The sequence below is a fragment of the Oryctolagus cuniculus genome, chromosome X (assembly GCF_051225735.1).
Source record: "Oryctolagus cuniculus isolate XC-2025 breed Fujian yellow rabbit chromosome X, ASM5122573v1, whole genome shotgun sequence".
NCBI classification, from domain to species: Eukaryota; Metazoa; Chordata; class Mammalia; order Lagomorpha; family Leporidae; genus Oryctolagus; species Oryctolagus cuniculus.
Genome location: NC_142888.1, coordinates 91,265,034 through 91,292,794, shown reverse-complemented (window position 1 = coordinate 91,292,794; position 27,761 = coordinate 91,265,034). Strand labels below are relative to the sequence as shown.

General features: G+C 45.2%; 2 protein-coding genes across 21 annotated transcripts in view; one reads left to right on the top strand and one right to left on the bottom strand.

The window, feature by feature from the left end:
- TRMT2B (tRNA methyltransferase 2B) overlaps positions 1–27,761 on the bottom strand; it is a 123,187-nt gene that overhangs the window by 38,000 nt on the left and 57,426 nt on the right. For 10 of the 20 annotated variants that reach the window (XR_011385543.2, XR_016228158.1, XR_016228163.1 and 7 more), the window contains 2 exons: positions 12,014–12,109; positions 2,531–2,610 (listed from right to left, as the gene is read on the bottom strand). The gene's annotated coding sequence lies outside the window, so the exon portion shown is untranslated. Of the gene's footprint in view, positions 1–2,530; positions 2,611–12,013; positions 12,110–26,239; positions 26,358–27,761 lie in introns of all 20 variants that reach the window. The other 10 variants (XR_016228159.1, XR_016228160.1, XR_011385531.2 and 7 more) reach the window with 2 other exon arrangements.
- ARL13A (ARF like GTPase 13A) lies at positions 14,675–26,688 on the top strand. Its single transcript, XM_089324523.1, has 8 exons — positions 14,675–14,873; positions 15,700–15,770; positions 21,235–21,484; positions 22,321–22,426; positions 22,820–23,007; positions 24,289–24,376; positions 24,470–24,542; positions 26,453–26,688. Exons 1-8 carry the CDS (start codon positions 14,815–14,817, stop codon positions 26,542–26,544), a joined length of 927 nt encoding a protein of 308 aa, XP_089180649.1. The 5' UTR covers positions 14,675–14,814; the 3' UTR covers positions 26,545–26,688.

Below are 27,761 nucleotides of genomic sequence, written 5' to 3'. Positions count from 1 at the left end.
TGTTGGTCAGTCTGTTGTCTGTATTTATGTCTCTGTCTTTGTACACCTGCCTCTCCATCTTTCCCTCCCTTTGTTTCTGTTGTCATGTCTTCTCTGTATTTGTTACTTTCAATCAATCTCTTTCTCTTTCTGTCTCCCTGTGTCTCTCTGTCCATGTTTCTCCATATACCTGTGTCCCTCTCTCTGTCTTTCTCTCTATATCTGTCAGTCTGTCTCTATCAGTCTACCCGCTGGTCTATTTCTGTCTTTCCCTTTCTGCCTGCCTGTTGGTCTATTTCAATCTGTCTGCCTGTCTCACAGTCCGTCCTTCTGCCTGTCAGTCTGTCTTATCCAGTCACTCTCGATCTGTCTTTTTCCATCGGTCTTTCTTGTTCTCTGTCCATGTCTCTGTCTCGGACTATGTGTGTATCTGTCTTTCTCCCTGCCTGTCCATCTCTATCTGGATCTGTCCCTCTGTTCATCTCTCAGTTTGCCTGTCTCTCTGTTTCTGTGTCTGCCTGCCTCAACGTGAATCAGTCTCTCCATCTGTCAGTCACGCTGCCTATCCCTTTCCCTGTCTCTCTCCACTTGTCTATGTGTTTGTCTCTCAATGTCTCCCTCTGAGTATCTGTTTCTCACTATATCTGTCTCTATTACTCTCTCTCTCTCGCCATCTATCACTGTCTTACTATGGCTGTGTCTACAGTCTCTTTCATTCTATTTGTCTCTCTGTTGGTCTGTCACTCTCTGTGTCTCTGTCTCGCTGTCTTTCAGTGTTTCTGTCAGTGTGTCTGTCACTCTCCATCTGTTTTGCTCTCACTCTGTCCCTGTGACTGCCTCTCTCTGGCTCTGTCACTCTGCCTGGCTCTGTCTGCCTGGCTCACTATCTCTGGATGTGTGTCTCTCAGTCTGTATTTCCTCTATCTGTCTCTTTGTGTCTCTGTCCACCTGCTTGCCACTCACTGTCTCCCTTGCTATTTGTCTTTCCATCCGTCATTCTATCCATCTCTCCCTCTGCCTGCCTCTCTCCCTTTGCGTGGCTGTTTGCCTCTGTTAGTCTATCTCTATCCCTCTCTCTTTCTGTTTGTCTCTCTGTGTCTGTCACCTATTTTCTGTCTTTTTCTGTCTGTTTTTCTTTCTGCATGTCTGTCTCTCTTGATCTGTCTTTCTGCCTCTGTCTCTATCAGTCTCTTTTTCTGTCACTCTGCCTGTAACTGTCCGTCTCTGCCTGTTTCTCTACATACCTGTCATTCCGTCTGTCTCTCTCCCTATCTCTCTGCCCACGTCTCTCTGCCTGTCTCCTAGTTTGTCCCTCTTGCTATATCTTTATCTGTTACTCTTTCTACCTCTCAGTGTCTCTGCCTATCTCTGTCACTTTCACTGTCTCTTGGTGTCATGTTCTCTCTCTGGCTGTCAGGCCAACTGTTTCTTTTTTGCCTGACTCCCTCTTACTTTGTCTCAATCTGTGACTGTCTCCCTATATTCCCACCAGGCTCTCCCTTTTTTCTGTCTCTCCATGTCTGTCTCACTCGATCTCCTTGTCCATCTGTGTCTGTTGCTCTATCTGTCCTACTCTCTCTGTGTATCTGTGTCTTCTCTGCATGTCTGTGTCCCTTTCAATCTCTCTGTCCATATGTCTCTTGCTGTCTCACTGAATTTGTCTGTCTTCTCTGTTTATCTCTCAGTCCATTTGTCTCTTTCGCTGTCGATTTCTCTGCATATATATATATATATATCCTTCTGTGTATATCTCCATCTTCCTCTGTATCTTCCTCTCTGTGTCTTTCTGTTTCTCTGTCTATATCTCTGTCCATCTGTCTCTCTATATTTTTGTTCATCTACATCTTTCTCTGCTCTGTGTGTATCTCTCTTACTTGGTTTGTCCATCTTTCTCTTAGCCTCTGTCTTGGTCTCTCTCTCTCTCTCTCTGTGTGTGTGTGCATTTCTGCCTCTCTCTCTGTCTTCTCTCTCTTGTTCATCAGTCTTTCTGTTCATTTGTCTCTCTCCATCTCTCTCTGTCAGTTTCTTTTTTGTAAAAATTTATTTATTTTGAAAGTCAGAGTTAGAGAGAGGGAGAGACAAGGGAGAGAGAGAGGGGTCCTCCATCTGCTGCCTCACTCCCCAGATGGCTGCAATGGATAGCACTAGGCTAGACCAAAGCCAGGAGCCAGGAGCCAGATCTAGGTCTCCCATGTGGGTACAGGGGCCCAAACACTTGTACCATCTTCTGCTGCTTTTCCCAGGCCATAAGATGGGATCTGGATTAGAAGTGGAGCAGCTGGGACTCGAACCAGAGCCCATATGGGATGCCGGCACTGCAGGTGGTAACTTTACTCGCTATGCCACAGTGTTCGCCCTGGTCTGTCTCTCCTTCTCTCTCTGTCTCTTCTGTTCTCTATTTCTGTCTCTGTTGTCCTGTCACCCTCCCTTTCAAGTGAATTAAAAAAAAGTTATTAAAACTTTACTTTTTTTGTCCGAAGAGCACAGTGTTGCAGTATGTAAGGCAGCAACACCAGCAGAATGGCAGAGCTGCTGTTTCCAAACTCCATACCTCCACAGTGACGTTGACAAGCAACGTCGGAAGCAACGCTGTCAGAACTCTGCAAACACGATTACTCAGCCAAGTAAATCCTAAAACAGGAAAAAAAAAGTTTAAAATGAGCGGAGAGTTTTGGGGCATTTTCAGTTGTCTTTGTTCCACTCCTTTAATGGCTCAGTGCTGGCTGCCTGTACTCTGTCTTGTTCTAGACAGCAGCAAGGACCTTATTCACATTTTCACCTGGGTCCGTTCTAAACTGTGTGGAGCATGAAGGGGCACTGATTGACACGAGTCTAAGGCAAACCAAAAAACCCCACAGATGCTTGGAGCAAAGACTGTGGTTGCACCACATAATGTACCACTTCCAGTGTGGGAGGAAGAACTGCAGAGAAAGTTTCTTCAGAAAGTAGGGCCCTAAGAAGAACTAATCCCATTTCTTCTCAAACTATTCAGAACAATCGAAAAAGAGGGAATCCTCCCAAATTCTTTCTATGAAGCCAGCATCACCTTAATCCCTAAGCCAGAGAAAGATGCAGCACTGAAAGAGAATTACAGACCAATATCCCTGATGAACATAGACGCAAAAATCCTGAATAAAATTCTGGCCAATAGAATACAACAACACATCAGGAAAATCATCCACCCAGACCAAGTGGGATTCATCCCTGGTATGCAGGGATGATTCAACATTCGCAAATCAATCAATGTGATTCACCACATTAACAGACTGCAAAAGAAAAACCATATGATTATCTCAATTGATGCAGAGAAAGCATTTGATAAAATTCAACACCCTTTCATGATGAAAACTCTAAGCAAATTGGGTATAGAAGGAACATTCCTCAATATAATCAAAGCAATTTATAAAAAACCCACAGCCAGCATCCTATTGAATGGGGAAAAGCTGGAAGCATTTCCACTGAAATCTGGCACCAGGCAGGGATGCCCACTCTCACCACTGCTATTTAACATAGTTCTGGAAGTTTTAGCCAGAGCCATCAGACAAGAAAAAGAAATCAAAGGAATATAAATTGAGAAGGAAGAAGTCAAACTATCCCTCTTTGCAGACGATATGATTCTTTACTTAGAGGATCCAAAGAACTCTACTAAGAGACTATTGGAACTCATAGAGGAGTTTGGCAAAGTGGCAGGATATAAAATCAATGCACAAAAATCAACAGCCTTTGTATACACAAGCAATGCCATGACTGAGAAAGAACTGCTAAGATCAATCCCATTCACAATAGCTACAAAAACAATCAAATACCTTGGAATAAACTTAACCAAGGATGTTAAAGATCTCCACGATGAGAATTACAAAATCTTAAAGAAAGAAATAGAAGAGGATACCAAGAAATGGAAAAATCTTCCATGCTCATGGATTGGAAGAATCAACATCATCAAAATGTCCATTCTCCCAAAAGCAATTTATAGATTCAATGCAATCCCAATCAAGATACCAAAGACATTCTTCGCAGATCTAGAAAAAATGATGCTGAAATTCATATGGAGGCACAAGAGACCTCGAATAGCTAAAGCAATCTTGTACAACAAAAACAAAGCCGGAGGCATCACAATACCAGATTTCAGGACATACTACAGGGCAGTTGTAATCAAAACAGCATGGTACTGGTACAGAAACAGATGGATAGACCAATGGAACAGAATTGAAACACCAGAAATCAACCCAAACATCTACAGCCAACTTATATTTGACCAAGGATCTAAAACCAATTCCTGGAGCAAGGACAGTCTATTCAATAAATGGTGCTGGGAAAACTGGATTTCCACGTGCAGAAGCATGAAGCAAGACCCCTACCTTACACCTTACACAAAAATCCACTCAACGTGGATTAAAGACCTAAATCTACGTCCTGATACCATGAAGTTATTAGAGAACATTGGAGAAACCCTTCAAGATATTGGCACAGGCAAAGAATTTCTGGAAAAGACCCGGGAGGCACAGGCAGTCAAAGCCAAAATCAACTATTGGGATTGCATCAAATTGAGAAGTTTCTGTACTGCAAAAGAAACAGTCAGGAGAGTGAAGAGACAACCGACAGAATGGGAAAAAATATTTGCAAACTATGCAACTGATAAAGGGTTAATAACCAGAATCTACAAAGAGATCAAGAAACTCCACAACAACAAAACAAACAACCCACTCAAGAGATGGGCCAAGGACCTCAATAGACATTTTTCAAAAGAGGAAATCCAAATGGCCAACAGGCACATGAAAAAATGTTCAAGGTCATTAGCAATCAGGGAAATGCAAATCAAAACCACAATGAGGTTTCACCTCACCCCGGTTAGAATGGCTCACATACAGAAATCTACCAATAACAGATGCTGGCGAGGATGTGGGGAAAAAGGGACACTAACCCACTGTTGGTGGGAATGCAAACTGGTCAAGCCACTATGGAAGTCAGTCTGGAGATTCCTCAGAAACCTGAAGATAACCCTACCGTTCGACCCAGCCATCCCACTCCTTGGAATTTACCCAAAGGAGTTTAAATTGGCAAACAAAAAAGCGGTCTGCACCCTAATGTTTATCGCAGCACAATTCACAATAGCCAAGACCTGGAACCAACCTAAATGCCCATCAACGGTAGACTGGATAAAGAAATTATGGGATATGTATTCTTTAGAATACTATACCGCAGTAAGAAACAACGAAATCCAGTCATTTGCAACAAAATGGAGGAATCTGGAACACATCATGCTGAGTGAAGTAAGCCAGTCCCAAAGGGACAAATACCATATGTTCTCCCTGATCGGTGACAACTGACTGAACACCAAAAAGGAAACCTCCTGAAGTGAAATGGACACTATGAAAAACGGTGACTTGATCAGCACAGCCCTGACTGTTAATGAACAACTTAATACATTATCCCTCTTTGTATTTTTTTTTGTCTGTTCTACTTAATATGACTGGTTTAATTCTGTAATTATCACATAGTTATTCTTAAGTGTTGAAAATTAACTGAAATGTGATCCCTGTTAAACATAAGAGTGGGAATAAGAGAGGGAAGAGAGGTATAATTTGGGACATGCTCAAGCTGACTTGCCCCAAATGGTAGAGTTAGAAACATACCAGGGGATTCCAATTCAATCCCATCAAGGTGGCATGTACCAATGCCATCTCACTAGTCCAAGTGATCAATTTCAGTTCACAATTGATCATAATGAAAGGACTAAGAGTCAAAGGGAGCACACAAACAAGTCTAGTACCTGCTAACACTAACCGATAGAATAAATAAAGGGGAGAGTGATCCAACATGGGAAGCGAGATACTCAGCAGACTCATAGAATGGCAGATGTCCTAAATAGCACTCTGGCCTCAGAATCAGCCCTAAAGGCATTCGGATCTGGCTGAAATGCCCATGAGAGTATTTCAGGCATGGAAAGCCAAGACACTCTGGCAAAAAGATCTCTGTGAGTGAGATCCCAGTGGAAAGAACAGGTCTTCAAAGAAGGAGGTACCTTTCTCTGAAGGGAGGAGAGAACCTCCACTTTGACTATGACCTTGTCTAAACAAGATAAGAGTTGGAGAACCCAGAGGGCTTCCATAGCCTTGGAAACTCATGACTGGAGCCTAGGGAGATTACTGATGCCATAGACAGGAGTGTCAATTTGTAAAGTCAACAACAGGAGTCACTGTGCACTTACTCCTCATGTAGGATCTCTGTCCTTAATGTGCTGTACATTGAGATTTAATGCTATAACGAGTACTCAAACAGTTTATTTCACTTTGTGTTTCTATGGGGGTGCAAACTTTAAATCTTTACTTAATGCATACTAAACTGATCTTCTGTAAAAAAAAAATCAATTCCCAACTTGACTCTCACTGGGATTAAACATGACAATAGGTCTGATCTGATTTCATCATCATTTAAAAAAATCATCTATTATTTTTCACTTTATGTTTCTGTGTGGGAGCAAACTGTTGAAATCCTTACTTAATGTATACTAAGCTGATCTTCTTTATATTAAGATAATCGAAAATGAATCTTGATGTGAATGGAAGGGGAGAGGGAGTGGGAAAGGGGAGGGTTGTGGGTGGGAGGCACGGTATGGGGGGGAAGCCATTGTAATCCATAAGTCGTACTTTGGAAATTTATATTCATTAAATAAAAGTTAAAAAAAAAAAGGATAATTAGAAACCAAAAAAAAAAAAAAAAAAAAAAGAAAGTAGGGCCCTCGTAAGGCCCATGTATGCTTGGAAATGCACACAGTCAAGCATATATCTGGGGAGGCGGCATGCTCAAGAAGGATCCGAGAAGACCCAAAGCTTTCGCCTCAGGCTCATCTCCAGGTTCAATACCAACAGGAAACAAAGACTAAAGCAGAGTTGGAAAGAGCTTGAGTAAGGGTTAAAGGAGTGACCCAGAACAGAGTCAACCTGCAAAAACTGGCAGAGGTGTGTTCTTGTTTGTTCCTTTGTTTTAGTTCCTGATATTCAGTGCAATATCAGTCAAAATAGTAGCCTAATACGAGTTAAAATGACAAAGATTTCAATAACAACATACAACAAAAAACATAGTTTTTGCAAAAATAGTCTGGAAAAGTCATTAAACAGATGACTAGAACTCTCAACAATAAAATAAATTACTAATTATAATATTTAAGTATCCAGTTTTCAGTTGAAAAAATCACGAAGTATACAAAGAAACAAGAACAGTATGGTCCATTAAAAAAAAAAAAAAACTGCTGGAAACTATCCCTAAGGAAGCCCAAACATTGGACTTACTAGACAAGATTTTAAATCAACCAATTAAATGAGCTCAAAAACCTAAAAGAAGCCAGGAAAATGATAGACGAATAGATGATATCAATAAACAGAAATTATGGAAAGGAAACACACAGAAACACTAGAAAGTCTACAAACTGAAACTCTGTACTTCAGTAGAAGGAGCCCACAGGAGACAGGAGGCATAAGAAAGAATCCACAAGCTTGAAGACAGGAGAACTGAAATGATCAAGTCAGAGGTCTTGAGATTTTATTTATATATATGTGTGTGTATGTGTGTGTGTGTGTGTGTGTGTGTGTGTGTGTGTGTATATATATATATATATATATATATATATATAGGGGAGAGAGAGCAGGACATATGGAGTCCATGAAGTAAGAATACAGTGGCTGATATCCCAGCTGCATGGGATATATCGACTAAAACAAAGAGAGGAGCTGGACATCACCCTGGGATTTTTGGAATTAGAAAAAACATCAGATTTGATTCAAAGTGTCAGAAAAGGCCTTGAAGTATATTTTTTAAAGAAAGCTTTATTTAATAAATGCAAATTTCATAGTTACAGCTTTAGGAATATAGTGGTTCTTCCCCCCATACCCCCCTCCCATCCCCACTCCTGTCCCATCTCCTACTCCCTCTCCCATCCCATTCTTCATAAGATTCATTTTCAATTATCTTTATACACAGAAGATCAAATCTATACCAAGTAGGGATTTAACAGTTTGCACCCACACAGACACACAAAGTATAAAGTACTGTTTGAGAACAAGTTTTGCAGTCAAATCTCATAGTACACCTCATTAAGGACAGAGGTCCTACATGGGGAGTAAGTGCACAGTGACTCCTGTTGTTGATTTAACAATTGACACTCTTGTTTATGACGTCAGTCATCACTCGAGGCTCTTGTCATGAGCTGCGAAGGCTATGGAAGCCACTTGAGTCCAGAAACTCTGTTGGTATTTAGACAGGGCCATAAGCAAAGTGGAAGTTTTCTTCTCCATTCAGAGAAACACTGAGGGTTTTTAAACCAGGAGAGTGCCATGTTCTGATTTGGATTTGAAAATACTACTTTCCTATTATGTGTGAGAATATCTGCATCGGACAACAATGGAAGGGCAATGAGGTCACGGCAGGAGTGCAGGGAAGAGGTTGTGGGAACTTGCGGGGTGGGGGGACCACAGACATGAATGACACGGATAGTTTCTAATTTCTCTTTTTTTTAATATATTTTAAGATGTTTTTAATGACTTTTTTTTTAAAGATTTATTTATTTGGAAAGCAGAGTTACAGAGAGGCAGAGGCAGAGAGAGAGAGAAAGAGATCTTCCATCTGCTGGTTCATTCCCCAATTGGCCACAATGGCCAGAGCTGCACCAATACAAAGCCAGAAGGTAGGAGCTTCCTCCAGGTCTCCCACGTGGGTGGCAGGGCCCAAGGAGTCAGACCACCTTCTATTGCTTTCTCAGGCCATAGCAGAGAGCTGGATCAGAAGTGGAGAAAGCCGGGTCTCAAACTGGTGCCCATAAAGGATGCCAGCACTGCAGGTGGTGGCTTTACCCACTACACTACAGCGCCAGCCCCTATAAACATTTCTTAACAATCCAAAGTTCACAGTGGTTCCAAAGGACCAGTAGAAATACAAAGAAAATCACAATCTTCCTCACCACCTCCTTTGCTTTCTCACCTCTGCCACTCTACGGTAAGAAATGTAACATCCTCAACAGGAAGCCATTATGCTTAGTGAAATAAGCCAGTCCCCAAAAGCAAACAGCATATGTTTTCTCTTATATGTAGTAGTTAATATAGAATTCCAAAAAAAAAAAAATTGGTAGGAACGAAATTTACATCTTATAATTTGATTGATGTTTTTAGCCCTTGTTTATACTCCCGTGCAACTGTGGTCTTCCTACTTTTCACCTGTTGAGTATGATGGTTAGTGGTGATGCATTAAGTCTGTGAATACAGAATGGACTGAAATTATGTTTTTGCAAAAATTAAAGAAAAAAATGAAGGAAGGAAGGAGGGGGATTGAGGGAAGGAGTTAAGATACAGAGGGAAGAATGGTTATGTTCAAAGAATTGAACCTATGAAATACATGAAATCTGTTCACTCTATATTAATAAAAATTTTAAATCTTAAAAAAAAATGGGGCCGGCACTGTGGCACAGAGGGTAAAGCCGCCGCCTGCAGTGCCGGCATCCCATCTGGGCACCAGTTCAAGACCCAGCAGTTCCACTTCCGATCCAGCTCTCTGCTACGGCCTGGGAAAGCAGTAGAAGAAGGCCCAAGTGCTTGGGCCCCTGCACCCATGTGGGAGACCTGGAAGAAGCTCCTGGCTCCTGGCTTCGGATTGACACAGCTCCGGCAGTTGAGGCCAATTGGGGAGGGAACCAGCAGATGAAAGACCTCTCTCTCTCTGCCTCTCCTCTCTCTGTTTAACTCTTTCAAGTAAAATAAATAAATCTTAAAAAAAATTTTTTTTGGACAGGCAGAGTTAGACAGTGAGAGAGAGACAGAGAGAAAGGTCTTCCTTCCATTGGTTCACCCTCCAAATGGCCGCCACAGCTGGCGTGCTGTGGCCGGCGCACTGCGCCGATCCGAAGCCAGGAGCCAGGTGCTTCCTCCTTGTCTCTCATGCAGGTGCAGGGCCCAAGCACTTGGACCATCCTCCACTGCCTTCCCGGGCCACAGCAGAGAGCTGGCCTGGAAGAGGAGTAACCGGGACAGAATTCGGCGCCCCAACCGGGACTAGAACCTGGGATGCCGGCACCGCAGGCGGAGGATTAGCCTAGTGAGCCGCGGCGCCGGCCAAAATTTTTTTAAAGAAATAAATGTAGCATGCCCATGCCCATGCCCATACAGACAAAAAAAAAGACACATATATACACATGTGCGTATACACACAAATATATATTTTATAGATTGGAAGAGTTAATTTTCAAGCTGGCGCTGTGGCGTAGCGGGTAAAGCCGCCACCCGCAGTGCCGGTATCCCATATGGGCACCAGTTCGAGTCCCGGATGCTCCACTTCCAATCCAGCTCTCTACTATAGCCTGAGAAAGCAGTAGAATGGCCCAAGTCCTTGGGCCCCTACACCTACATGGGAGACCCGGCAGAAGCTCCTGGCTCCTGGCTTCAGATCTTCGCAGCTCCAACCATAGAGGCCAATTGGGGAGTGAACCAGCAGATGGAAGACCTCTCTCTTTCTCTCTCTCCCTCTCTGCTTCTGCTTCTGCCTCTGCCTCTCCTTCTTTCTCTGTGTAACTCTGACTTTCAAATAAATAAATCTTTTAAAAAAGTAATTTTATGTGATTTTGCATAAATATAATCATTCCATAAAAATACATAATGAAATAGAAAATAAACCATCAACAAATCTCAAAAGAATTGATCAATAAAATGAAAAGACACATACATGAGAGTTCCAGCAGTACTATGAGAGGCAGTGCCACAAGGTTGGTGATAACTATAAGACAGTGAAATAAAATAATTTGAAAAAAGGTACAAAAAAAAGTATTGGTTTTCTTTTCAGAGGGTTAGCAAAGAAACCTAACAGACAACTCAGATTGGGTTGAGAGGAATGTGTCATAGCAGGGTCAGATCAGTATGTGATCCTGCAACCAACTGTCCTAGGACAAAACCGGACCCATTGGGAGAGAGGCAGTGAGCTTCCTTGTACTAGTATTTCAAAGTTGAAAAGGCGGGAATTAATCCTGATGACACAGAACATTTGACTCTTATGGTCACTCTTCACTAATTCCACTTCTATCTAAAGATGATAAACAGTATCACAAAATAGCATCTATACACACCTCGTTAGATCCGATCTCATCAAAAGCCTACTCTTCTGCAATGGTAATGTCAGCCAATCTAAGGCTGGCCATGCAGTCACACGTACATAATCCCAATTATTACCAACATGTGAGCTTGCAAGAGGTCGAATCAGTGTGGGGCATGGCTCAAGCACATTTCCTCATTCATCTTTTTCAGTCTAAATTTTGCCTTCCTACTTCTCAATCAGTATCTAAGCAAACAATGTGAATTTAGAGTCATACTCAAAATAAGCCAATAATTAAAGCAAGATGGGGGAAAGGGGCACAAAATGTTTCCTCTACCTAACTCATTTCTGGGTATGACAGACAAACATGGTATCAAGTGGCTAATTTCCCTTAAGGGATACCCTGTAAGATCTCAGCTGCAGATACCTCCCTATGGATGCTACATCTTGGGGGAAAGTTGGGGGAAATGCAATGAATTCACATATTTACAACAGCCTCCACCCTTTCAAAGCACTGCAAAGCACCTCATTGCGATGAACACAGGTGTTTGTATAGCGTATCATGCAAACCAGGACGCTGGATGGGGATTGGAAACATTTTTCTCAAAAAGACCAGAGAGTAAACATTTTTGGCTTAGGAGGCTACATACAGTCTCTATCACACGTTCTTTTTCTTGTTAGCCCTCTCAAAGAATGTAAACGCTGTCCTAGCTCAGACGTCACAAGAAAACAGGCTGTGGGTTTGGGGTATGGTAGGTATAACAGACATCATGTCTGTTCCAGGCAAACGCGCACAAGCACACTAGCCAAAGGCCCAGGCTGGGATCCAATTCAAAATTGGAAGTAAGAGACAGCACATGTATTCACCAGGGTTTTCTAGAGATAAACAGAATCTATGACGGAGATGACAGAGACAGAAATACACACACACACATATGAGTTTATTATCTGGAATTGGCTCACGTACCGATGGAGTCAGGCAAGTCCCAAGGAGTGGGGGGTCAAATGGCAAGCTGGAGACCTAGAAGAGCTGGTGGCTGACTTCCAGTTCTAGTATGAAAGCCTGAAAATCAAGAGAGCACATCTAGTTGAAAGGTCAGCAGACTAGAGATCCAGGAGGAGCAGAGCAATGTTTTAGATCGAATCTCCCAGCAAGAAAAAATCTGATGTCCTAATCAAAGACAGTCACACAGGCAGAATCCTTTTACCTGGGGGAGCATCAGACGCTCTCTTTGATTTAAGCCTTTAACTGATTAGAGGAGGCAACTGATGTTGGTGACAGAAAGAGAGGACTTTAAAGGATTCACCATGAAGAAATGATAAAAGTTTAAGGTGATGGATAGGCTAATTACATTGAGATGATCAATACACAGTGTAGACTTGAATCAAAATATCAGATTGGGGGGATAGGAGTTTGGTATAGTGGTTAAGTTGCTGTTTGGGGTGCCACATCCAATATCTCAGCACTGGATCGAGTCTCAGCCATTCCACTTCTGATCTAGTTCCTTGCTGAAGTGCCTGGGAAGGCAGTGGAAGATGGCCTAAATACTTAGACCCCTGCCACCCACATGGGAGACCCAAATGGAGTTCTTGGCTCCTGGGTTTGGCTTGGCCCAGCCCCAACTGGTATAGCCATTTTGTGAGTGAACCAGAATGGAAAAGGTCTCCTCCTTCTCTCTCCTCCTTCTCTTTCTCTGTAACCTTGTCTTTCAAACAAATAATATTTTTTAAAAGAATAAGAATCCCTAGTTCACCATATTGTAATAAGGATTAAATCAGTTATATATAATGTAATAAGGATTAAATGAGTTTGTGTGTGAGTGTGTGTGTGTGTGTGTGTGTGTGTTACTGGCACACAGTAAATTCTATATAAATATTTTTAAATAAAAACTAGAATGACTAACAGTTCATTTAGTAATTAGCTATAATCACACAAGGTAAGGAGATGTCAGTTTGGTTGCTATGCAGCAGACAGAGGTTGCCATAGATATGCCAGTACTGTGACAGCCATTATTAGGACATTGCCATATCCTTTATATGTGGCCAGTGAGCTGTGTTAATCTGGCAAGAAAGCTAGAAAGGTCAATATACTTTCTTATTAGGCTACACAGCTTATGTCTTTCATCCAGAAAGAACCAACTTCTTCTCATATAAATCATTACTTCAAGGTAAGCAAAATATATCATCTTCATTATCCAGATAAATGTGAAAGTGGAAGGTTTAATGTAGGTGATTTCACTCCAGAAAAGGCACTACAAATCAAAGATAGGGCTAACTTTGTGTGATTACAGCTGATTACTAAATGAACCTTTAGTCACTGTCACTTTTTATTCATTTCACAAATATTTATATAGAATTTTCTGTGTGCCAGTGTTCATGTAAGTACTATATATATAAACTCATGTACTGCTTATTATACTATGACAAAGCACAGCTTATCATTCTTACTTTTAGGAAATGAAGTTCAAGAAGAGGCTAAGGCACTTAGTAATCCTTAGTTCAATCATTTTCCCACTTGGTTATCCACCTACCCTTCCTTCTAAAGAACGAACTTGTGTGATGCATATTTGATCCTTCTTGGTGACACTGACAAGTTTAGAGAGCCTGAGATCAAGCTAGGGAGCTCTGCCAATGATCAGGAAATAGACATGAAGCCCTTCCTGGCCTCACCTCAAAGGGAGATGGCTACCATGGAAGCCAGACACTTAGGCTCTGGTGTTTGGGGCTTTAGGTCTTATCAGTTTCATGGGCAAAGCCAGAATGGGGCTGGTTCTTATCACAAGCCACAAATAAAATTTCCCTTTTGTCTGACCTAAACCAGCACCATTCTCCAGGAGGTGCTTATGGAAGCCAAGTAATTTCCTAAGGAGTAAGCTGAGCTGTAAGAAATGCTACAAAATGTGAATCTCTACAAAACAGTGAATGACTGGATGACTTTAGAGAACTCTGATAAATTATCCATTATTCAGCAGCCACATAAACTGTGCTGATCACATAGCTAGGCAAAGCCCATGCAGGTGTCAGTTTAAGCACTCTGCTAACCCAACCAGGACTTCCCCCAACTCTGGATTACAACATAATGAGTCATTAGGGTGATGTCAGTGAAAACAAGATACAGCCTGGCAGCCACTAGGCCAGCTACAAACAAAAAGCCAATAGTAAAGGTGAGGATGTGGAGAAATGGTAAACCTCCTACACTGCTGGCAGGCCTGTGGAGTCTTACGGTGAGTTCGTAAAACAGTCTGGTAGTTCCTACAGAGGTTAAATATAGATTCATCCTGGCCCAGTGGCTACACTCCTGGGTAATGTATCCCAGAAAAGTGAAAAGAGAGCCACCCAGAGACCTATACATCAATTGTTACAGCACCCTTATTCTTAAGAGCTAAAAAGTAAAAAACTAAATTCCCATCAATTGATGAACAGATAGATAAAATATGGAGTATCTAAGCAATGGAATATCATTTAGCCATAAAAAAGGAATGAAGTTTTAATACTTGCTATAGCACAGATGAACCATGAAATGCTTGCCTAAATTTTTACTTGGGTCATCGCTTTCAAAACTTGTCACTAGACTTGAGGATAACCAGTCCCTCCTGCTGTGACATTTATAGACAAAGTTGGATAGAAAGAAGGAATCTAACAGTTCTGGGCGTTCTGTTCATCAGCACCTGGGTAATTAAGCTGACTTGGGTTTGTGTTATTAACACTGCAACGGGACTCATTTCCTGCTTGCTTTATTCCCTTCATATTTAAGAACCAAGCTGAATTATGTTCCGGCTACTGAGCTCCTGCTGGGCTTGGCTAAAGACACCTGGAGAGACACGAAGGTAATACTAAGAATTATTTATTTAAATCAGTTCCATCATTTCTTCCCATACGTCTGCCCACAGTCCCACGAGGGACAAATCTTCATGATATTTACAAGAGTACTTTTAAAAGTTTGTGGAGGCCGGCGCTGCGGCTCACTAGGCTAATCCTCCGCCTTGTGGCGCCAGCACACCGGGTTCTAGTCCCGGTCGGGGCGCCGGATCCTGTCCCGGTTGCCCCTCTTCCAGGCCAGCTCTCTGCTGTGGCCAGGGAGTGCAGTGGAGGATGGCCCAAGTGCTTGGGCCCTGCACCCCATGGGAGACCAGGATAAGTACCTGGCTCCTGCCATCGGATCAGCGCGGTGCACCGGCCGTGGCGGCCATTGGAGGGTGAACCAACGGCAAAGGAAGACCTTTCTCTCTGTCTCTCTCTCACACTGTCCACTCTGCCTGTCAAAAAAAAAAGTTTGTGGAAAGATGGAATTAAAAGATGAGTATATTTTGGTGCAAAAAAAAATTTAAATGCAGGCATTGTTTTTTCATAATATGCATTCCCCATGAACTTGTTGAAGACCTCCCCTATGGTAAGGGAAAGTGATAATCTATGTTCACAAGATTAGGGGCAAGGTGGAGGGCAAGATGGACCACTGTACATGGCAAGTGAATTTGGGAAGAAAGGCATCCTTGAAGGCTTTGAGAAGGGGTTCTCAGATCACCCTCTGCCACCTTAGCAGTGGAACTACTACAGGCAAAACCCCAAACACTAAGAAAGAGCACAATTCTTTGTGTACCCAAGGAACTAACAATGTTTTTAAGACATTGGCTAATTTTTCTTTTCCATTTCCAGGAATGTAACTGTCATTATCATCGGCTTGGACAACTCAGGCAAGACTGTCCTTGTGCAAGCCTTCCAACGATGTAAGGAACTAAGAGAGTTAGACACTTGTGTAGGTCTCCCATAGACCCAAGGGTCCAGTGAAATAATCATTCTTTCCTAGCTTGGCTTCAGGACCCTCAGTTTCCTTCTTTTTTGAGGATAAAGAGCTCTGAGTTCACTCTCTTTCTCCCTCTCCCTCTCCCTCTCTTCCCATCCCCTGGTGTGATCAGCCTGCTTACGTACCGTATGTCACCTGCTCCCTTTCTAAGCTATCCTAACTGCATGTCCTCATAGTGTCAGCACCAATGAGCTCCAACCATGTAAAGAATGGCAATCAATTAAGAAAGATGGCATGTTTGAAATGGTGTCTAGTTCCAGAACTCAACTAAAGCACAGTTCGGTCTAGATAAGAGACACAAATGTGGGAATGATAAACAAGTTTCATAACTTGGAATTCTGTGTGACACAGACTATATAGAGTAGGGGCTTGAGGAATATTGTCAGTTCAAACATGTGCATGCTTAATACAAGATCTCGTTTACTACTCTGACATTTCAAAGAGCAGTCACAGAGAATTTCGGGAACCTACCATACTGCTGTATAGTAAGACCCAGTTAGCTGCCAGCTAATGAAAGAAGCTAGCCTCATGTCTGGCACGGGATGCTCCCCCATTGATGCTCATTGAATGAATGAATGAATGAATGGGTATGATGACTGAATTTTACATAACCTGGCAGCCCTCGGCAAAGTACTTCAGCTATAGCAACAGCCTTCTGGCTGGCCCTGCCATCTCCAGTTATCTCCCCAGTATTTGGTGCACACAGTTACCAGAAGGACTTAACAACAATCTGATCATAGCAATGCCCTGCTCAGCACTATTCAATGCCTCCCACACAGGCCCTCCCTGATTTGAGTCCTGACTCTGCCTCCAGCTTCATTTCCCATCCTGTTTCCCTGCTTCCCAGAGAATTAGGATGGGCAAGGAGTCAAAGATACCGCCACGAAGGGAGAGATACCAGGCTGAACCATTGGTTAACGTGTGGTGCTTGCTAGTGCCACGGTCACATTTTTGCATATGTCCTCTGACACAGCCCAAACTGCTCTGCCATCACACTGTTCACTTCACACGGCCTTGTTTTCTGGACCTGTTGTCCCACTACCTCACATTATGATCATCCCCTCCATCATCGACCTGCTTAATCAGACACTGCAAATCACAGCACAAACTTGACCTCAGGAAAGGCTACCCTAGAGTGTCTCCTTCCTCAGCTCCCACTCTGTTCCACGATCCCTCTCACATGAACTTATCGCAGCACTGCACAACTGCAGGTCCATCCCCTAGACTGTAAGCCCCTTGAGAATCCATGGGTCTTGTCGTCTGTGAACCTTCAGCTTCTGTACTTTTAGCATCTTCAGGTAGGTACTCAAGAAGTATTTGTAGAATGAATATTCACAGCGAGTTATCCGTGTACTGATTTGTGTGTGTTGACTTTGCATGTTGCAATTTTACGAATTTATCAGTTGAAATAATCTCTTGGAGTCTTTCAGTTTCTCTCATCTACAGAACATCTGCAAACAGGAATGACCTGACTTCTTCCTTTCCTATTTGTATGCCTTTTCTTTTTTCCTCTTGCCTAACTGATCTGGCTAAAACCTCCAATGCTATATGAATGAAGGGTGACTGAAAGTAGACAGCCTTTCCCAGGCTTTACTTTATGCAGCACTCCACTAGGAATACAGAGCTGAATGAGGCTCAGCACCTGTTCTCAGGGCATTTATAAGTTAATGGAAGAAGGAAGAGAGCCGTGACTTGTTTGGGAAAACCACTTGTGCTATCCATGGTTCACCAACAATAGACTGCATTACTGAAGGAATTGGTAGGGTTTCAAGTAAAAAGAAAAAAGCCACTAGGGAAAATGTTGTTTTGCTCTGAGAGGGAGAAATAATATGAAGTTCCTCTCAATGCAGGCAACAAGCTTTTAAGACTATCTTTAGAGTTTTAACCTTTTTGCTTTATTATTTTTAAGTGGTCGAATACAGACACAGCAAATATCACAAAGTTATGATAGACAATTGTATGTTATCTGAGAACTATAATTAAAAGGATCACTGAGTAGCATGAAGACACATTAAAACATAATAATGGATACACACACATGCCACATACATATATATGCTCATAAATGGATGTGTAATCGCATATTTCCAACAAGCTAAAAGTATATTACTACCTTCTCAGCAAAAGACTTTCATTTTGCCAATCCTATGGCAAACATCACAGGTAGAACGGAGACTACAAATAAGTTAGTGATTCTGATCTTGGCACTGCTAGGTGTAAAGAATCTATAAAAGCATTTTGCTACTAACGTGTGCAGAGACCTAGGCCAGAACTGTCAGTTAAACAGACTGCAATGCATACAGATAGTCACTGTATGGAATTTCCTGGGGGATTTTATGTCAGGGCCTTAGCCTTTAAAGGGGAAATGTGTCTGCAGTGGGCAGTTTCTTTCAAAAGATATGCGGAAGACTTCCTGCCCTCGCCCACAGTAACCGCCCCAGAAACATGCACTGAACACAAGGCACCTTCCCCCCTCACAGAGCTTGTATTTTACTCGAGAAGACAGGTCAGGAAAGAGGTGAAGGACCAGTCAAACACTGTGTGTGTGTGTGTGTGTGTGTGTGTGTGTGTGTGTGTGTGTAGGAGGGAGGAAAAGACAGAGTGGAGGAGGGGCGAAGGGGAGAAGAACAGAGAGGAAGAGAGTGAGGGAAGGAGGCAGAAGGAGTTGGAAGAGGAGGGAGGGAAAGAGGAAGAGGAGGGGGAAGGGGAGCAGAGGGAGAGAGAGGAAGATGGGGAGGGAGGCGGAGGGGGCAGTAGCGGAGAGGGCGAGAGATGGTGAGATGGAGGGATGAAGAAAGATAATAGAAGGGGAGAGGGGAAGAGGGGGAGAGGAAAGAAGAGTGAAGAAGGCAATGAGTAGGTGAAGGGGAAAGGAGGGGGCCAGTGGGGAAGGGGAAAAGGAACTGGGGAGGAGGAAGAGGAGGAGGCAGAAGGGAAGGGGTAGAGAGGGAGAAAGATGGAGAGGCGGAGGTGAAGAGGGGGAGTGGACACAGTGAGAAAGAGAAGGGGAGAGGGGAGGGTAAAGAGGGTGAGAAGAAGAGGAGGGGAAAGGGAGTGAAGAAGGGAGAGAGTTAGAGGGAGAGGAAGATGGGGTGAGGAGGGAAGAGAGAGGGGGAGAGGTACAGGGGAAAGAAAGATGGGAGGGAGAGGGACAGGGGAGGGGAAAGGAGGGAGCAAGAGGAAGAGAGAAGGGAGAAGGGGAGGGGAGTAGGAGATGGGGAGAGAGGGAAGGAGGGGGAAGAGGAAGATGGGGTGGGGAGAGGAAGATGGGGTGAAGAGGGAAGAGAGAGGGAGGGATTGGGAGAGAGGGGGAGGGGTACAGTGGAAAGAAAGATGGGGAGGGAGAGGGACAGGGGAGGGGAAAGGAGGGAGGAAGAGAGGGGAGAAGGGGAGGGGAGTAGGAGAGGGGGAGGGGAGAAGAGAAAGATGGGGTGGAGGAGAGGAAGATGGGGTGAGAATGGGAAAGGGAGGGAGGGAATGGGGGGAGTAGGGGAGAGGGACTAAGAGAAGGACTGGAAGAAATGGGAAAGGGACAAAGGAAGGGACGGGGAGAGGGAGGTAGAGGAGGGAAAGAGGGTGGGGAGAGGAAAGGAAGAACAGAGAGGGAGAAAAGAAGAATGGAGGAGAGAGGGAGGAGAAGGAGAGGAAGATGGGGTGAGAGAGAGAGGAGGGGAGAGTAGGGGAGATGGGGAGAGGAAGAGGGAAGGGCTGGGAAAGGGGGGAGGGGGAATAGGAGAGAGGGAGAAGGAAAAAGGGCAAGGGGAGAGCAGTAGGGGAAAGGGAAACAAAGATGGGGTGAGGGAGGGAGACAGAGAAGGGGAGGAGAGATGGGAAGAGCAAAAGAGGGGGAAAGGAGGAGAGGGAGAAGGAAATGGGGGGACAGGAGGAGGAGAGAGGGCAATAGAAAGGGGGGAAGGAGAGGAAGAGGAGAGGGAATGAAGAAGGGACAGAGGGGGAAAAGAAAGGGAGAAGGGGGAGAGGAGCGGGGAAGTGAAGGAGGGAGAGGGAGAGTGAGGGGAGAAGGGGAGGGGGGAACGGAAGGGGAGAGAAGGAGAAGGGAAGTGAAGAAGGGAGGGAGGGAGAGTGAGGAGAGAGGCAGAATAGAGGAAGGGAGGAAGAGGGGAGGGCAAGAAGGGACAAGCAGGAGGGAGGGAAGAAAAGAGAAGAGGCAGAGATAGAGGGAGATGGGGTGAGGGGAGATGGAGACAAGGGGCGAGGGGGAGAAGGGGAAAGGGAAGGAGGGGGTGATAAGGACACAGAAGGAGAGATGTAGGAGAGGGAAGAGGAGTGAGAGACAGGGAAGGGAAAGGGAGGGGGAAAGGAGGAAGGGGAGAAGGGGAGAAGGATGGGGATGAGGGGTGGAGAGGGACTGACAGCGAGGGAGAGAGGCGGCGAAGGGGAGATGGAGAGGGGACAGGCAGGGAGAGGTGACAGGGAGGGGGTAGGGACAGGGAAAGGGAGAGAGGTGCAGGCTGCACAGGTCAGAGAAGGCTTGTTAGAGAAAGTGGTAGTCGAGCTGGGTCTTAGGGTGAAGGCAAACGGACTCCTGTTCATTCTTCCCTTGATGAAATTCATTCATAAATATTTACTGAGCACCTGTGCCCAGTACCTGAGCACCGTGCTAGACATCAGGACTATAGAATTGAAAGGGACTGTCTCATTGTGGGTTATAACCCACAGAAGCGAACCACAGAATCTCTAAGACCGGGATGCCTGCTATGATAGTGGTGGATCCAGACTGAGGATGGTGGTGGGAGGGAAAACTTCCTTGAATAGACGAGATCTACAGTAGTAGAAGAGTGTTTTAGCGAGGGAATGGCATCTTGGGAAGGCTCAGGGCAACAGAGAGCTTGGCAACAGCGTGGGCAAAGGAACTGCCGAGACTGGGTGCAAACCAGGGACAACGTGGCCACCACTCAGGTTAGAGTGCGAGGAGATAGGTCTGGTAGCGTATGAGAAGGGGTCTGCATTCGCCTCTCCTGGGAGCAGTAGGCATTCACTAAAGGTGAATGAGCCAAAAGAGGGTAGCATAGGCCAAGCAGGCTTTCCTTCACATGTAAACAGCATCAGGTATAGATGCACGCACACTGGTTTCCTTAAACATACAACATGAGATTCATAACAAAGGGATATAATCCAGTGAAACATTTATAAATATATAGACACCAAGTAATATAACATCCAATCATTGTTATTACTCCCTCTGTATTAACTTCCACATGTGAGAGATGTCTGCTTTATTTCATTCAGCATAATGACCCCCTAATTCCATCCCATTTGTTGCAAATATCAGGCTTTCATTCTTTTTCATGGCTAATAGTCATTCCACTGATCTAACTCCCTGTCTCTGCATTGTGGTTGCATCTCCTCTCTCGGCCTATGCACAGTACTTCCAAGCAGGATTGGCAGCTGTCTGAAGTCAGAATTGACTACACTCCTATTAGATGAGTATGAAGTTTCCATCTACGACCTAAGTGGAGACATGAAGGGCCGAGAAGCATGGCCAAACTACTATGCACGTGCACAGGGGCTGGTTTTTGTCCTGGATTCCAGCGACTTAGGACGCATGCAGGAAGCGAAGACCATCTTAACCCGTCTGCTCTCTGATAAAAGAGTGGCAGGGAAACCCATTTTACTGTAAGCTTCTGCTTTTGTACCCTACTCCCCTTCCCAATTTGCACTGGAAGGAGAGATGACACGCTGAGTGGTCCCTCTGTCACACCCAGCGAGCCCTCCCATTGCTGTCAACTCAGTGGGCTGGAATGGCCCAGTGCTCCAGGGACTGTTTTCCCAGGAGCCCCTTTCTCACACACACGGCCCTGGGGAAACAGGTTACCTAATCATACACAGGTCATTTGGAAGGAAAATGGGAAGTGACATCTGACTCCGCCACTGCCACCCCAAGGCCTGACTGCCTTCTGAATTCGCTTTGCACCTTTTCCGGCGGCAGTCTCTGACCTTGCAACCCCACGGTGGCAGACAACAGCCCCTGTTTTGAATACTGGATCCTGATGGCCTGCTCCCTTAGCAGGTTGCTCCGGAGTTATATAACCAGTGCTTTCTTCCAGGGTAATAATTCAAGGGGCCAGGCAATCCTTTCCCCTCCCACACATACAATCACTCCCTTTCTGCCTTTTGCATTCCTCATTAGCAACCCCAAGTAGAGCATGAACAGAGGTTGGTAGAGGATGTTCACAACTCCCAAGTCTGTTCACATCCCACTTGGCAATTCCACTTCAACTCTGCTAAAATGAAGCAGAAGTGAGCAGTGAGGCCTGGGGGTTACCTTGGATTCAAATTATTTGGTTATTCTTTTCCCCTTTCTGAGCTGAGCAGAAAAATCTCCTTCTATCTGATTCCTGGATATGAAACAGCTGGATCAGAATTGGTTCTCACCCCGCCCTCCCTTCTGATCCTTGGCCTGTATTTTGGTTTCACTCTTCGTCTCCTTCCCCTCCTCTTTCCTGTTCTAGCCTGGCAAACAAACAAGACAAGAAGGATGCCCTTTTGCCTTGCGATATCATAAAGAATCTGCTCCTGGAAAGGCTAGTGAATGAGACCAAGTCCCTGTGCCGGGTGGTAAGTGTCCACCCGTTCCTTCCCTCTTCCTCTCTAACGCCCAGCTGAGAATGTCCTTGGCCCAGCCCACAGTCAGCCCCGTTTCCGGCTTGGGACAAAGTCTCTCAGCACACCCACAGTGGTGACTTCTAAATTACTAGTGGCCACCGATACTGCTTTCTGCCTTCAAACTAGCTTTTTGAAGTTGGAAATGTGAATACTCCCATTTGATGACTAAGAAAGCTGAGGCCGACAGCCTCGTAAGTGACTTTTTCAAGGTAACACAGCCAAGAAAACCACTTCTATCAGATGAGGACAGTTTTGTGTCTTTCATTTACCTTCTTAGATGTAAGTGCTGAGGGTCTCTGGCCTCAAATTTCAAGTCTGCCCCTCCTCCCCCTTTCTGTGCCACAGGAGCCATGTTCAGTCATCAAAAATCTCCAAAGGAAGAGCCATCAGCCCATAATTGAAGGGCTGCGCTGGCTGTTAGCTGCCACGGGGGACAAAAACGAAGAGCGGTGTATTCCCCATCAGCCGCATACATCAAGCATCCTTATCTCCAAGAGCACTAGACGCTCTGGAGATAGATGCTCATCAGAAAGGTACTGGCTTGCCTCTAGCAGGTGTACTGATAAGAACACAAGCAGGGCTCGATCTTAGACATGACCAGGTAGTTCTGGGACATACCTAGATTCCCAGCAGCGCTGAGCAAGGCCCTCAAGGTCAGTGGGTCCCACTGCTCCAGGGCAGTGTCCACAGACCGTCCCAGAGTGTTAGGTACACCCCCATGCCTGCCCCCTTGCAGTGGCCATGGCAGTGGGATGCTTTGCATAAAAGTAAAGCCAGTCTGTCAGCATTAGAGGTTCTCCAAAGCAGGGTCTCTAGTCTCTTAATTCCCCACGGTGAAGAGAAAAGCAACAGGAGCCCCTTAAAAAGCCCATTAGACAGTTGTCATGGAGCTGCTCCAGATTCTCGGCTGCCAGTCCTCTGGTCCTCACAATAATGAGGAATGAGGAAAAAGAGAAAAAGAGAGGACAGGCGTTGGAAGCAGTAATTAAGACACTGCTTGGGATGTCTGCATCCCATATCCAAACACCTTGGTTCAAGTCCCAGCTCTGCTTTTTTTTTTTTTTTTTTGACAGGCAGAGTGGACAGTGAGAGAGAGAGACAGAGAAAGGTCTTCCTTTGCCGTTGGTTCACCCTCCAATGGCCGCCGCGGCCAGCACTCTGCGGCCAGCGCACCGCGCTGATCCGATGGCAGGAGCCAGGTACTTATCCTGGTCTCCCATGGGGTGCAGGGCCCAAGCACTTGGGCCATCCTCCACTGCCTTCCCGGGCCACAGCAGAGAGCTGGCCTGGAAGAGGGGCAACCGGGACAGAATCCGGCGCCCTGACCGGGACTAGAACCCGGTGTGCTGGCACCGCAAGGCAGAGGATTAGCCTAGTGAGCCGCAGCGCCGGCCCCAGCTCTGCTTCTGATTCCAGTTTCCTGGCAAGGTGCACTCTGGAAGGAGTGGCAGCAGGTGATGGGTCAAGCACATGAGTCCCCGTCACCCATGTGGGAAACTCAGAATGAGTTCGAGGCTCCTGGCTTCAGCCTGGCCCAACACTGGCTATTGTGGGATCTGGAGACTGAACAAGAAGAGAACAGATCTCTGTCTCTGTCTCTGTTTCTCTGTGTTCCAAATAAAAATGAAAAGAAAGAAATTTGAAAAAAAAAAAAAAGATAACAGAAGGTGAGCAAGGACTTGAGAAGTAGTCAAAGGTCTCAGTGTCCTCCTGCTCTACCGTCACACCCATTGCACAAAGGGAGGGGGAGCAGCTGCACTGGATAAACAGGACTGAAATGCATCTCTTTCTACTGCCGCTTTGTCCTTCTCCAGCTTCTCTACCAGAGTGGGGTTATCCAAAGAAAAACGACAGCACTTACCACACTCGGCAGAAGCTAGGCCCCTCAAACCAATCCTCCAGGTAAATGGCCCTTTACATGTTATGGTTCAGGGGCCAATCCCCGAACACCTGTGCAGCAGCTGACTTTGCTAGCCCTGTCTCCTTACTTTACAGAAAGAAGGCTTCCGATTAAGACCTAAGAAGAATATCTCAGTAACATTCGCTCTGGATGAACCCATGGAGAAAGGTGAATACTCTGGGGGAAAAAGAACTATGAATGCTACCAAACACCACTTCAGTCCAAGTGATGATTTAAAGACTCCATCACCAAGCCTTTCTGATGACTTATTTGAAGGTAATCCTGGGCAGACTATAGAGAAGAAAAGATGGGTAGACCTTTCTTCACAGTTTTTACAAATTCACTCACACTACAGTTGGTGGTGGCTCAGGAGAAGAGAAGTGCAAGAAGTACAGGCACAGTGCATGGGGACCACTTTCTGGTAGCCCAGGACGAAGCCCTGGCACTGGCTGACACAAGAGCTTTGGATAGATATAGGGTTGTCTTAAGGGCTAGGACTTCCAATGACAGAAGTACAAATTGGTACAGCCATCATAGAGGGGACATTGGCTAGCTCTCTCCACATATACCAAAAACTAAAAACTTACATATCTTTTGAGCTAATAATCTAATTCCTTAAGCTGTATCCAAAGATAATTTTTTAATAACAAGTACCAAAAAAAATGCACACTCAAAGAGATCAATCACAGCATTGTACACAACAACTCAAAGCTGAAAACAACCCAAAATCCAACAACGGGCTAGGGCTAAATAGATGCTGATGCAGCCACACAGCAGAATACTATTCAGCTGATAGGGAGGTCAATGTTGACTCCGCAAGCGGTCTTCAAAAAGTCTGCAGAAAATGCTTTTTTTTTTTTTAATTTGACAGAGTTATAGACAGAGAGAGAGAGAGAGAGAGAGAGAGAGAAAGCTCTTCCTTTCATTGGTTCACCCCCAAAATGGCTGCTACGGCCAGCGTGCTGCGCCGATCCGATGGCAGCAGCCAGGTGCTTCCTCCTGGTCTCCCATGCGGGTACAGGCGCCCAAGCACTTGGGCCATCCTCCACTGCCTTCCCGGGCCACAGCAGGGAGCTGGACTGGAAGAGGAGCAGCCAGGACTAGAACCCAGAGCCCATATGGGATGCTGGCACCACAGGTGGAGGATTAGCCAAGTGAGCCACGGCGCCAGCCCTGGAAAATGCTTATTAAGAAAAAACTATGCCTGGGTTTCCTTTTTTTTTTTTTTTTTGGACAGGCAGAGTGGACAGTGAGAGAGAGAGAGAGACAGAGAGAAAGGTCTTCCTTTGCCGTTGGTTCACCCTCCAATGGCCGCCAGGGCCGGCGCGCTGCGGCCGGTGCACCGCACTGATCCGATGGCAGGAGCCAGGTACTTCTCCTGGTCTCCCATGGGGTGCAGGGCCTAAGGACTTGGGCCATCCTCCACTGCCTTCCTGGGCCACAGCAGAGAGCTGGCCTGGAAGAGGGGCAACCGGGACAGAATCCGGCGCCCCGACCGGGACTAGAACCCGGTGTGCCAGCGCCGCAAGGCAGAGGATTAGCCTAGTGAGCCGCGGCGCCGGCCTATGCCTAGGTTTCAAAACCCTTTTGTACCAAAGAAGTTATCTATTAAATTCCATTTTCCATGAACTTTTTGAAGTACCCTCATATTTACTGGCAGGGGAAGTTTCCCACAGCTAACATTTTGTTAGGAAAAACAGCAAGTTAGTGTGTAGCATGATGTGCACACATGGTTAGAGATATCTGAAGATATCACTAAAATACATGCCCTTTTTTTCTATTTCTGTTATATTAGAGATTTTTGTTTTTATGATAAGCAGATAGTACAATATAACAAAGGTATTATTTAAAAAGCTGCATGGCACCTGAAGCCTTGGGTTGTTACACCTCCATGGACGGTCCTAGATGTGGCCAGGGCCACCAAGGGGGAGACAGGCACTGCTGTGGGGATGAGGAAGGGGTGAGGATGAGCTGGGCAGGCATCTGGTGGGAGAGAAAAGGAAATGCTTTTCTGTGTGTCAGCAGCTACCCCTGCATCTTCGTCTAACACTGCAGTGTCTTCATTTGCATCTTCTCACAACCTATGGCAAACAGGAAAAGGAGTACCCGGGACACAGGGGAGAGGCTCCTGGAAAGTCACCGCGGAGGAGCCTATGATCTCTGTGGTTAGTCCTCCTGAAACGCAGGGCGGAGTGCAGACAGCAGGAGTGGGAGGGAGCACGACGCCGGGCACGGGGTGGGGGGCACCTTTGTAGGGTGCAGTCTGCACCTCCTGGAAACTGACTGCTATCCTCCTACCCTGAAGTGGTCTGGGAGGACCGGAAACCTGGTATTTGGCCTTGCTTTCAGTAACTGGCTCTTTTCTTTCTCTTGCTAGGCTTTTAACAGCCCACAAAAGAACGGAGGGAAATGAAAAGAAACATCTAATTTTCCTCCCGCAGCAAATTAGTTCACTTCCAATACCATCGGGACCTACTCAGTCTTCTCCCTTTCTGTTTGATATACTTCTCTCCAAGTCACTAAGATCACTTTCTTGGAACCTATTCTTATTCCTAGATCTCTATATTCCAGCCAGCATAGCAATCCTGCACCCCCCACCACTCCCCGCCCCAAGACACTCAAGAAACGTTTCGTGGCTTCCATTTGTGAACGTAGGCCACCTTGGCAAAGAAGAGCAAGGGACTTTAACATCTTCATACCCAAACACACCTGCCACGGGCGACCAACCAAAATGAACCCTTAGAATGACAGGATTGCTTCTGATGTAACATCTTTATACTTTAAGGTGCTTGAGTGTAAAATGGCTGGTAAAAAATAAATGGAACTTCTTTGCTGACAATTATACTCTACCGAATCTTTTTCTGTCTCACCTCCAACCCCGCAACTGGCCCAGAAGTCAGGCAACAGTTGCTTTGCTGCCTCTGTGGGAACAGCAACTACTATGTGTAGAAACACTTGGGGGAGGTATGCAAACAATGCAGGAGGCTCAATGCCTTAGCCCCTCTTTATCCCAAGGGCAGCAGTGGCAATGCTGGTAGGTATTTACCAGGGGATAAGTATCTCTAACTCAAAATGCTGGCGACTCAAAGGGTTTCTGATTTCAGACTTTTTTTTTTATTTTGGAATATTTGCATAGATTGCACCAGTTGGGCATCCTGACTCTGAAATTCTGAACCATGCAGAAAAAAAGGCCAGTGCGTATCCATGTCCACGTGAGGAGAATGATGTTGCTATCACGAGGCAACCAATACCACAGTGGTAGCAGATATTCTGCCAGGTGCTGGGTAAAGCGCTTGACATTATTGCCTTTCACCCTCACAAGTCTATGAAGTTGGTTCTGTTACACCATCTTACAGAGGCAGAAAATTCATGTTAAGAGAAGTCAAA

Coding starts and splice junctions, on each gene's coding strand:
- ARL13A (XM_089324523.1), top strand. CDS start 14,815: ATGTTCCGGCTACTGAGCTCCTGCTGGGCTTGGCTAAAGACACCTGGA. Junction 15,771..21,234: donor TGTGCAAGCCTTCCAACGAT/GTAAGGAACTAA, acceptor GCCTATGCACAG/TACTTCCAAGCAGGATTGGC. Junction 22,427..22,819: donor CCAAGTCCCTGTGCCGGGTG/GTAAGTGTCCAC, acceptor TCTGTGCCACAG/GAGCCATGTTCAGTCATCAA.